At 33.5% G+C, this 12,408-nt stretch overlaps 1 protein-coding gene across 8 annotated transcripts in view; it reads left to right on the top strand.

The window, feature by feature from the left end:
* Positions 1-12,408, top strand: part of Qki (QKI, KH domain containing RNA binding) — a 134,434-nt gene that overhangs the window by 25,824 nt on the left and 96,202 nt on the right. For all 8 annotated transcript variants that reach the window (XR_009227230.1, XM_046449288.2, XM_058580944.1 and 5 more), the window contains exon 2: positions 9,860-10,002. Coding sequence is in view for 7 of the 8 variants with exons in the window: in XM_046449288.2 (XP_046305244.1) it covers positions 9,860-10,002 (143 nt within the window). In the remaining variant the exon portion in view is untranslated. The remainder of the gene's footprint in view (positions 1-9,859; positions 10,003-12,408) is intronic.

The following is a 12,408-nucleotide window of genomic DNA, read 5'->3' as shown; positions in this document are numbered from 1 at the left end:
TATCTGTATCAAGACAGACTTTTTAAAAGATTTTCAAAAAATTAAAATGACTTTTTCTGTTTTGTGGGAAATATAGTTCATGAATTGTGTATGTGTATGTGTTTTGCTTTTAATATGTCATGGATCAAAAATAGGGTTGGGGATGTGGCTCGGAAGTAGAATGCTTGCCTAGTGTGCACGAGGCCCTGCGTTCAATCCCCACCCCCAATACTAATCATAATTATTTAAATATTTTTTTCAGTTTTAATTTCTAGTAAGGTACTGTTGATTTAACTCATGAACACAAACTCTTTGTGCTTCTCAAAATAAAATTTAAAAGTATAATCCTGAGAAAAATTCAGTAGGAGGATTTGGACCGGAGGAATGACCATTTACTTGGAAGCCGGGTGGCAGGCAGGCTCTGGAGTATACAAAATGGACCCAGCAGTGGTGGAAAGAGGAGAGACCAAGTAGGTAATTTCATAAATTATATAGGAAATAATTGTGGTTACAACTAGGGTAGTAGTGGTTGAAGTGGGAAGACATGAAATTTTGTACATATTCTGAAAGTTAAATACAACGTATTTGTCAGTAGATGGGATGCCAAGGTGTGAAAATGAATTTGCCTTTTTCTGAGATCAAGAGGAGCAAGGTTCTGAGGAAATATTGGGAGTTTGTATTCAAACTTGTCAAGTTAATGTGTTAAGAAGGCAGTTGAATTTAAGTGGTGCTGATGGTAAAAGTGTTAGACTGGAATCCTTTACCAGGATTTTTGTTGGGTTCTCATAATTTTTTAAAAAAATACTATTTAGCTTCTATTTTTAACAAATCAGTGTTTTATATTCTCAAAGAGAATGTCATTCTGCATTTTAAGACTCATTAAAATTGCTTTCCAAATATGGTATTACACGATGGAGGAATGTATACTTTAGGAGGCAGTGAAAAAAAGATAGTTAATGCAGTTTCCAGTAACATGACATTTTTTAGATTTTCTGAATCTCATTCTTTGTAAAAGTCATCTAACTTTGGCTTTATTAGAAGGAATCACATTGCTTACTATATTAAAATAATGTTTTCAGTTCCAGTTACTTTGACATTTCAGGGCATTGTATAGTATGTTGTTTTTGTAACAGAACTGGAACTAAGATATTTTTGCTGAAGTTTTATTTTCCTTCCTAATACAATATTGGTGCTTTCCATAAAGAATCTTGGGAAAGTTTTGTATGATTGATAGTTCATTATGGCTTTAAAAACTCTGTTTAGCTTAGTATGAGAGATTTCTCTTGTTTATGGGCTACTGTAACACTTTGAATGTTAGTTGGCATGCACTTGCTTTTTAAAAAAATATAGATATATATTTAGTTGTTGATGGACTTTTATTTATATATGCTGTGCTGAGAATCGAACCCAGTGTCTCGCACATGCCAGGCAAGTGCTCTACCTCTGAGCCCCAGCCCCAGCTCCAGCTCCAGCTCCATTCATTTATTTTTGTTTATGAAATTAAGAGTCTCATAAACCTGTGGTACATAATTTCCTATCTTAGGTTTTCTTCCACTGAACTTTGATGAAATCTGGAATAACATTGAACTGAAATGTATAATTAAAGAAATTGTTACCTAGGGAAAGCAATTCACTTTTTTCCTCTATACAGATACAATACCTTCAAAAATTTTTTGAGAGGTCTGTTTTGCTTTTACTCTGATTTACCAAATTCGTATTAAAGCCTGGAGGGATTTAAAATTCCAAGAAGGTAAAATAAACGATATTTAGGAGTAACCTAAATACTATACCTAACATAAATATCCTTATATGAGAATTTGGTGCTTTACCAAGGGTATCATATAAAGTAAATCTTGATATCCAGTAGTTGTGTAATTCTGACAGGAATTGGTTCTGTGATTCTCACTCAGTTTTTGGCTATATATAGTCCTTGCCTGTTGGGTATCAGTACAGAGGGCTCACAAAATGGAGCTGTCAGGAGACAGAAAATGCATAGACTCCCATTTGATAGCATTTTAGAGCAGATAGAGGCCATAAATGTGATCTGGTCTAACATGTTCATTTTACTGATGAGGAAAATGAGACCCAGAAGGTTAAATTCAAAGCCACATGGTAATTAGTGTAGGGAAGCAGGAGTAAGATGCAGTTGTGTAACACCAAGGTCATTGCTTTTTTTCCCTACTACATGTGGTTCTGATAAAGATTCATTTTCTACAGAAAGGTCATTGGTTATCAATTGTAATCTGCTACATACTCTGCAAGGCAGTTTTAGAGTGCCATTGTTTCCTAAATAATACCTATTATTAAAGAAAATCAAATTTATAAATAAAATCTATGAAGCTTTTGTAAGGACAGTCATCTCAAGTTGAAATTGATGTTAGATCTCTTATTTTCAGTTTTTTTTGGGGGGGAGGGGGTATAGTAACTGACACATTAAGCACTTACATTTAGCCAAAACTTGTATATTTTGGGTGACTAGTAATGAGTGTTTATTTTAAGAAAGATATGTACTTGTTACTTAAAGTGCACAAGAGATTATTTTGAATGACTGTTTCCTTGATTTTTCTGATAAAGCAAGGATTAGACTACAAAGTAAGGTGGTTTCATGGCTTTTCCACCCCCTTCCCCCCCAAATAACTCCAAAGACCAAAGCAAAACTTTTAAAATTTTAATTCTTTATTTTAAAATAAATTTTAATTTACAGAAACGTAGAGAAAAATAATATAGAGATTGATGTTAACTGGACCATAGTACAGTTGTGGGAATCAGAAAATTATATTGATATAGGAGAACCCTTAAACAATCCGCAGATTTTAACTCAATTTTTACTAGTTTTTTTCTATTCGTGCCTACATGATCCAATCCAGGATTCCATAGTGCATGTGGTAGCGATGTCTCCTTAGTTTCCTTTAATCTGTATCTGGGCTCCTTACATGAACTTGATTGAAAAATATTATTCAGTATTTGTTGTACTCTCACAATCAGATTGAGGTTATTCATTTTTAGCAAGAAAATCACACACAAGAACTGTTGTGCCCATTTCAGTGCATCAGACTGGGGGTATGTGTCTGAATGTCTTTTGGGGAGATACTCCAATATATTTCAAATACTCTGAATCGCAAACTAATGCTCTTTTAATATTTGCATCCATTGGATGATTTATTTATTTTTTCCCTGTGGTAATTATTACTGTGGTTTTCCAGTACTAATTTCTAATTCCATTTTTCTATATTTAGTATTTGGAATTCTGCAAGGAAATGTTTTTTTCTTTTCCTCTTCATATCAATTTATTCAGTTATATCAGTATGGTTTTACAATTGTAAGAAAGTTTGTTTTGAAGTTTGTACATTGATTATTAAAGATTTAAAAACTTGTTAAGAGTGCATTTGTTTAAAGTTTCTTCTTTTCTATGTCTTGGGGACCCATTTCCATTGCTATGAGGTTATAGGAAAGGAGTAGTTAATAAAAATTTTGAGGTTCTCAAGTGTTACTTTTTAACCTGGATTCTGATGAGAGCTGCTTGTTTATTACTTCACCTTCCTCTGAATTCACTGGCAATTTCTTTATTTTAACTGTTTCACCTTCAGATTTGAAGTTTACTACAATGGATATTATATAGAGAGGATTGATTTCCCTTGAGTATTCTAAGGAACTGAATGGTAGCGTTTTTATTAAGTAATACTTGATATTTAGCATACGAAGCTAATCAGATTTGAAAGTAATTTGTTCAATTGAAATAAATATCAAATGAGGAAACCAGCCCATCCCTATTAGAATATTGGTGTTTTTGTATTTTTAAAAATTGCTTTCCCTGCTTTGTTTTTGTTCTGTTTTTTAAACGGGGTCTCCTTATGTTGCCAAGGTTGGTGTTGAATGCATGATTCCCCCTGCCTCAGCCTCCCGAATAGCTGGGTACCATTGTAGTCAGCTCTGTTATTTGTTTTTTTCCTAATGGCCTATTTAACCTTTTGTGATTATCATAAGTATTGGTTTATTCATTCAATATTAGCACCTCAGAAGCCATATTGTAGTAATTTTATGTAATTCCATCTTCTATATTTAATAATTAGAATTCTGCAAGGAAATGTATTTTTCCTTTTAAATTTATTCAATTATATCAATATGGTCTTATAGTAAGAAAAGTTTTTTTGAAGTTTATACATTAAGATGATTAAAAATTTAAAGACACTGAAGAGTACATAGTGTAAAGTCTTAAGGAGCCACACTTCATCCACAAACTGTTAGAGTGGAGTAAATGAGGAGTCTTTCAAAAGTTTCCGCAAGGACTTTTTTTTGGTAGTCATTATTAAAACGTGAACATATAATGCATTAATTACACTTGTTATAGTGTGGCCATCTTATCATGAGCCCAAACTTGGTTTCTTCCATTTTCTTGTTTTCATTTCTCTAATTAGTGTTTCTTAAGATGAATTTTAAGAGATTCTTATTGTAGGAAGTCCTCTATGAATTCCTAAATAAGGCTGGTTGGACTAGCTGTGACCTTAGATCAGTTCTTTAATTTCTTCTGCCTCTCCCCTTGTTTCCTCCCTTCTTGTTTTTCTTTTGTGGATGGGAAAATGGATATGTTAATATAACCTGCTTTACATTCTGGTAAAGATCAGTTGATTCATGTAAAAAATAACTACATAGGCCTTTGTTTTATTTTTAGAGTAGGGAGTCAGTAACTTTATCATTATTACACTATTTATTATGTTGAATCCGATATCACAAGAAGCATTTTGACCTAAGGTACTGTCCCTTTCTCATGGGACTGTCTTTATAATTTTCTGGTAATTGATTGTTTTAAAATAAATCCATGTCAAATGTGAAAGCTAAATAGTGCCAGAGATGATGCTCATATCGCAGTGATGTCTTCGCTCTACATGTGCTTAAGTATATAAATTGGGTTATGTATACCTATGAAAGAGCCTTTCCGGGAAGGTATGGCTTACTGTTCAGTACCTTCCATTGTGTGGAGCTGCTCCTGAGAGTGACAGTTAAGCAAATTAATTAACATTGTTATAAGGTCTGCTCTTTCATTTTTTTGTGTGTGAAATTTGTTTTCAGTTTGCACCGTTGTTAATTTTGGCAGTATAAAGGGGGTTATGATGTGACCTTTGTTTTGTAGTTTGTGTAGTGTAATTTTGAAGTACAGAAGTACAATTTAGCCCCCAAAGAGGCCCCATCTAGAGAATTACTAATGACTTTATTTTGTTTTCTTACCAGTTTGAAAGTAGTTGCTTCAAAAAATTCAGATTGAATTATTTGGTTGTTAGAGTAAGCAAGATGTGTTACATTAAATAGTGGTGCACTGTGTAGTGATTTGCTTTTGAATTTATATGCTTTCTGTACTTTTATGAATGTGACTTAGAATGACTACAGTGAAATGATATTTCATGAATTTTTCTTTTAGAATAACTTTTGTACTTTACCTGTGTTTAGTAAACTCTGAATTAAATATTTCTTTTAATAGCTCTTTGTTAACCCTACGTACATAAGGGTATGTAACAGCCACCACTTTATGAAGCAGCAGGTTTTTTTTTTTTTGTTTTTTTTTCTAGGGTTGAATAGACTCCAAATATTGTAATTTTAGTAAGCATACTTAAAGAAAAACTTGTACTTGTGTTAATTAAGAATTAAAATAACTGAAATCTAATTTATTCTTTGTGTTAGCCTATTAACTTAATGGCTAGCAAGAGGTATATTGCAGATAGTGAGGAAATACTAGAGCCCATTTACTTACTTTCAAATGATGAAAGCTATCATTTTAACTTATAAAATCTATACTGTATATGTTAATTTAGATTGTTACAAATCCTAAATTTCTTTTTTATGCATTTTGTTGTTGTATTTTATTATCTACAGCTTTAGCTATTTTCCATTTATTCGTTTGTGAAATGATTGCTTGATTTTGAAATTTAGATTTTGCCACTCATATTTTTCTGTTCTTTGACATTTCTTCATGTTGTCCTTGATTGTGATATTCCAGTTTAGCACAGAATAATTGCTCTGGTAGTTTATACAGTAATTCCAATTTTAAAAGGAACAGTACAAAATTTTTAAGAGAATGTGGGACTGACTACCTGTCTAGTGATTTCAAATACAACAAAAGGAGTTGAGCTTTGGTTTGGAAAAGAAAAAGAAAAAAATCAGTTAAAGCAGAGAAATTTGAGGAGACATTAAGTAGTACAACCAGAACAAGTTTTTAGGCCCTCACAAAAATAGCTTTCTGCAGCACTGAAATTTGGGAGAAAATGTGATCAATGAATTATCTATTCAAGCAAACACAAAATGGGAGGAGCCTTATTGCTTAGTTATTGAATACTCCTAAAAGCCAAAAAAATCAATTTCCTAAACTTGATGGCATAACCTATAGATTTCAAATGGATGATTGATCTCAAGTGTGGATCTACAGGGAGGTGAATCCAGTGTGGGTGGAGATTTCATCAGGTAGTTAGTAAGGGGTGCCTGTATTTGGCAGCCAGGTTAGTAAAATATGTGCTCTTTGAAATTGCAGTTAGAGTTTTGACTCACACTGTTCAACCCTAAAGAAAGTTAGCTGTTTAACATCAGTCCAAGGAATGTATATTGTATAAAACAACCAGAAAAAAAAAATTGTTTTGAATTGTCTGCTGGTGTTCAAATGAACAATTGTGGAAATGTGAAATAGGAGAGACTTACCTTCGTATGAGCAGCAAAATGTCTCAATGTGTCATGCTTGCCAAAGGAGTAAAGGAGTTCTTAACACTTTGGAAAGTGGACCCTTCAAGGACCAGAGGTAAACAGCCTCTGGAGTGTGGATTTCGATTCAATGAAATGAAATTTCAGACATTTAAGAACTTCAGAGCAGTGTAAAAACAAATTAAGGAATTTAGATAGAAGATACATGCCCAATTTAGGGGTTATTGCAGTAGGAATTTTTGTATTAATGGTTTCTAAGATCACACAGAGATGGGGGGAACATTTGAGTATTACTGTGTAATAATTGACAAAACAATAACAGTAGTTATGAGGCATTCCAGTGTTTGAGAAATGAGTACATGTTAAACCACTAGTTAGGCAAGGACTAAAACATTCCCCAGACCTATTGCATGCTTCTACAATAGCTTGGTTGTAATTTTATCAACTTGATAGGATAATAGTAGAAGAAGCTCTAATTTCTGGGGCTTAGTGGATGAAAAGTTTTGAACATGGGGTTATAGGAGAAAATAATAAATGGGCCTCTTGCACCCTAAGGTTGGGGAGCACTGAGTTCAGTTGAGTCGTTCAGTAATGGACCTCTAATGATATGAAGCACAGGCATACAGAGGTTAAATAAGAGACTTGTCTTAAATCTGAAAGAGTTACTGTAGTTCTGACAGTTTGTTCTGATATGAGTATTTTTGATAAAGATAGTACTCAGCTGGTTTGATTTAATAATGAATTAGATTGTACATTCCTTGAGGACTTGGTCATCTTTTCATTCCCATCAGAACTGTCTGCTACATAATCTATATTTAGGTATTAAGGTCCGTGGTACATGTTAGAGACTGAAACAAATCATGGGAGAAATACTGCCTATCTGTCTTTCATATTGGATAAGTTCTTTGAGAGCTGAAATCAGAACTATGCTGTAGAACTAGCCCATCCTATGTCATTTACCCACCTATCTACTCTTATTGAGGACTCGGTGTGTTCCAGGCTCTGTCTGGGTTCAGGGGAAGCGGTGGGTAGCAGAAGCCTGCGGAACTTTTAGTTCTTAATTGTGTGATTTTTTTTTTCTTTTATTATTTATAGAAGTACAACCTAATGGTAAATACATTGTTATCTAACTGGATGCATATATATATATATATATATATATATATATATATATAAAGGTTATTGGTTTTATGTATTTATACGTATTTTAATATCGCCATCTGGATTTTTTTTATCATTTACAATTGGTTCCTTTAATTTTTCTAAGTTTGGAAAATTTGTTTACCTGGAAGGTCATGATTTTTTTCCCCCTCCTTACTCTGTTATATTACTGAGATTACTTATAACAGATTGTTAAATTTTGAACTGTTCTTGCATTTATGGTATAAATACCTGGATGAAAGGATATATATGTAATTTTAATTATATTAACTGTTTCTAATGCCGTTTGGCTAACTACACACTAATTTGATACTTAAGAAAGACTTCATAATAATACTAGACATATACAAGAACTTTAAGAAAGAATAAAGTTTTGCCCTTATAGTCAAATCCAAGGTACTCTCTTTTTAAATTTTTGTTGATTTCATTTGCTATTCAAAGCTAAACCTTTGGTAAGCTTCGATAATCAAATTGTTATTTAGGAAAAAAAATTTGTAATGAAATGAATATTGCTATTACTGAAGCAAAATGTGTATGAGTTTTAAAAAGTAATATTTTATAACTTGGTAAAAATACCTTTGATCACACCTTTTTTCTGTATTGGATTTTATTTAACTGAAACAGATTCAAATAAGTAGTTATGAAAATTAAAGAGTACATTCAAATTTGATAGTTCCTTAATATCAGTAGATTGGAATTTCACTTTAGGGTGATATACAAAATACATTTTAAAAATAAAAGACTTAAAAAAGTATTTGGGGGCTGGGGATGTGGCTCAAGTGGTAGCACGCTCGCCTGGCATGCGTGCGACCCGGGTTCGATCCTCAGCACCACATACAAACAAAGATGTTGTGTCCGCCGAAAACTGAAAAATAAATATTAAAAAAAAAAATTCTCTTTCAAAAAAAAAAAAAGTATTTGGATGTGAGCCTTTTCCTCAAGGAGGACATAATCTGTAGAATGGAAGACAGTTACATAGGCATCCAGCTAATAGCCTAATAATGACAATTCATGTATATTCCAGTGGGAACCTATCCTCTAGCACAGAATAGAAGCTTAATAGATAATTCTTGGAAGAATTAATCCATTTTCTTTAAAAACTTAACCTAGTGAAATAGATTCAACATTTTTTCTTTAAGTATATATTTATACCTAAGAATTGTAATACTTTTTTTTTAAGGTTATTGATTTGGGATATCTCTAATTTCTTATATTTAATTCAGTAACTCTGTGTAGTTTGATTTCCATTTACCATCTTTTTTTTGAAACTTCTTTGATCACCAATAGCTTAATGGTCAAATCCCAGGTACCATCTTTTTCTTTTTACTTCACCATATTTCTGTAGATTTCAGTACTTTTGATCACCTTAGTTTCTATATCACCTCTCTTCAAGTTCTCCTATCTACCTTCATTTCTTATTGGTTTAGATCTTGTTTTCCTCAGTCCTCCCTTCTCCCTTTACCTTCTTTTAAGATCTCTCTTCTCATAGCTTTAGCTCCCTAAATTTGTGTGTCAAACTCAGACTTCTGCTAAACTTGCCACCTGTTATCTATTGGACATTTCTGAATATTCTGAAGACATCTAAAGGATCTAACAAAGTGGTCCAGTCTAAACTTCATTCAGAGAGCTTAGTTCTGAAGTGTCAAACAGCCTCTGGTGTGTGTGTTGTCTGGAAGGCATTCTCTTCATAGTTACTGATGAAGCAGTCATTTGGAATGACTGGCCTCAGTTAAACATGGAAAAATTAGGTAAAACAAATCTATATCATACTGCTTAAGAATTTGGGCTCTGAAATTAGTTTTAATAAGATGTCTTATTTGGTTGTTATAAATTCGATTAGTGGTAGAAATTAATTAAGGTTATCAATCTATTAAACATGGGCTTAATCCAGAAACAGACAGAATAGGCCAGTAATTCTTCACTGGAGTTTTAACACTATACATGAAATCTTTCCTTGCAACCCCCCTCCCCTATTTTCTTCTGGACTAGCAAGAATACTTTTTTTGTCTAACACATTTAAAATTTTTACTTTTAACAGAAATTAGCAGAGTACGGAAAGACATGTACAATGACACATTAAATGGCAGTACAGAGAAAAGGAGTGCAGAATTGCCTGATGCTGTGGGACCTATTGTTCAGTTACAAGAGAAACTTTATGTGCCTGTAAAAGAATACCCAGATGTAAGTATATTCTTTTGTTTTATTCAGTTTTTTTTTCTGCTTATATAATGTGGAAACATAAATTTGGTGGTAAATATTTAAGCATTATAAGCTGCATTTAAGAAAGTTCATATGAGGGACTGGAAGTATGGATAATTTCTATCTTTTGAAATATGTTTCCATTTGATTATTGCTATGTCATTTTCAGAAATGCCCCTGGTAAAGAGCTATTTGAGATTTCAAAATGAGGCAAAGAATTATGGGAAGAACTTTGGCTTGAATGTTAAAAAGCAACGAGTTAAACCCCATTTGTCTTTAATCTGACCTCAGAAAAGTCAGTTTGGGCCACATATCCTTTCTGTAAAATGGGGTATGGGAATATAAGATTGCTTTCAGCTCTTAAATTTTTATGGAAACTTAGTTCTAATCTGATTGTCCTCTCATCTTAGTCTGTTACTCAACTGTTCTCTATAAGCATCTTGTTGTGAATAATCTTGTCCTATACCAGTTAATTTCTAAATACATAAATTCAGACACTGGGCCTTTTGTTACAAGGCCTGTTTCTCTGACCTCATCATTAATGATTTCCCCTCTTTTTCACTACATTGTAGTGACATTGTCCTTCTTTTGGCCTTTTAAAACAAGTTATGTCTATTCCTAGCCTCAAAACCTTTTTTTTTTTTTTTTAGCTGTACCCTGATCTCTACTGTCTGGCTGCTGCTTCTCTTTAGGATCTAAGTTTAAATGTCACTTCATTGATGGTGAGGCTTCCTTCCCTCTAACATTTTACCTAGAAGCCCTGTGAGTTACTCACTTTTTTCACAAGTTTCTTTTTTTCTCTGCAGCAGTGCTTATTATCTGGCATTTTTCTTGTTTATTTTACTGTCTCTCCCCAGCAGAATATAAAGTACATAAAAGAAGAACTTGGTCTTGTCATTCATTATGATATACCCCATAATATTGACAGATAATAAGCATCCAATACTTTTTGGATAAACTAAGGAAAAATGGTTACTTTTTTTTAATGTTTATTTATATTAGTTATAAGTGGCCACAATACCTTTATTTTATTTTTTTTGTGGTGCTGAGGATGGAACCCAGTGCTTCACGCATGCTAGGCAAGCGCTCTACCTCTGAGCCACAACCACAGCCCAGGAAAAATGCTTACTTATGCTAAGTTTTGGAATACTTCTCTAAGAAGCAAGTAGAAGAAAAAATTTGACATAATGTCATAATGTGATGTGATCTAAGATTTATTAGTTATTTAGACAGAACACTAGTTTGCAGATGGGAATAAATGCCTTAAGTTGTATTTATGGGAAAAGCTTTAGTATTTCACAATTTGCATTTCTGTTACACTTGTCTTTAAAGCTTACACATTTACTCTATGCATATTTTTGGTTGCAGAGGCAAAAAAAATTTTTTTTTGGAAGTTATTGGAAAAGTCAAAAAATTAAAGGAAGAATTGGAGAGCCAAAGTAAGGCAGGAACCATGAGATTACTGAGAACTTTAGTGGCAATAGTTTATGGTTTCATCTGGGAAGTTTTGCTTTTAACAGTAGTGTCATAAATTCAGACACTGGGCCTTTTGTCACAAGGCTTTATCTTCAAATTTCCAATTCTTGAAAAGAATGCATTTTGAACCAATCTGCCATGACTGGAGAGGCAGATTGTAAGCTAGGCATGACTGCTGTAGGCCTGCCCTCAGTGTTAGGGTTATTCCTAGAGATGGGAAAAAGTGTCCCAACTGAGGTCTGCACTGTTTGGTATTTCAGTGTCCCCTAAAGGATATAAGCTTTCTCATCTGCTTTTTAAACCCTGGGGGATAAAGTTTGAGTAGCAGTCATTAACATAAATATATATGTGCCATAAGACTTTAATAGATTATAACCTTGATCTGTTTCCATCTATTCTTTAATAAATCCCATTCAGGGAAGAATATTTATACTGTATTATTAAAAAGACTTTTTTTATACAGTTTTCTAAGTGAGCACCTGGCATGGGTCCAGAGGGCATCTTTTCACTCTCTTCCTTTCCTCCTTTTACCAGTTGTGACTCCTTGACACCATGGGCTGGTATTGCCACTTGTGTGTTGGAGCTAAATATTGTGTGAATCAGTGGTTCTCAGACTATGGTTCTTGGGCCAAAGTACCCACACCTCCAGGTGTTGAGGGCCACAGCCTGACTGCGGCATCCAGGGAACTTGTAAATGTTCAAGCCCAGTCCCAGATTAAGTCAGAAACTATGGCGCAGAGGCCCAGCATCTGGTTTCCCCACCACCTTTGTAGGTTTTTTTTTTTTTTTTTTTTCTTTGTGGCACTAGGAATAGAACTTAGGGCCTGAAGCATGCTAGGTAAGCACTGAGCTACACCCCTAACCCTAATCTTCCCATTATCAAGTCCTGTAGATTATCCTGATGCATGCTTA

Source organism: Marmota monax, unplaced genomic scaffold, assembly GCF_021218885.2.
Source record: "Marmota monax isolate L192 unplaced genomic scaffold, Marmota_monax_Labrador192_F-V1.1 WCK01_AAM20220418_F8-fsc00083, whole genome shotgun sequence".
NCBI lineage: Eukaryota > Metazoa > Chordata > Mammalia > Rodentia > Sciuridae > Marmota > Marmota monax.
This window is presented reverse-complemented; position numbering and strand designations above follow the sequence as displayed.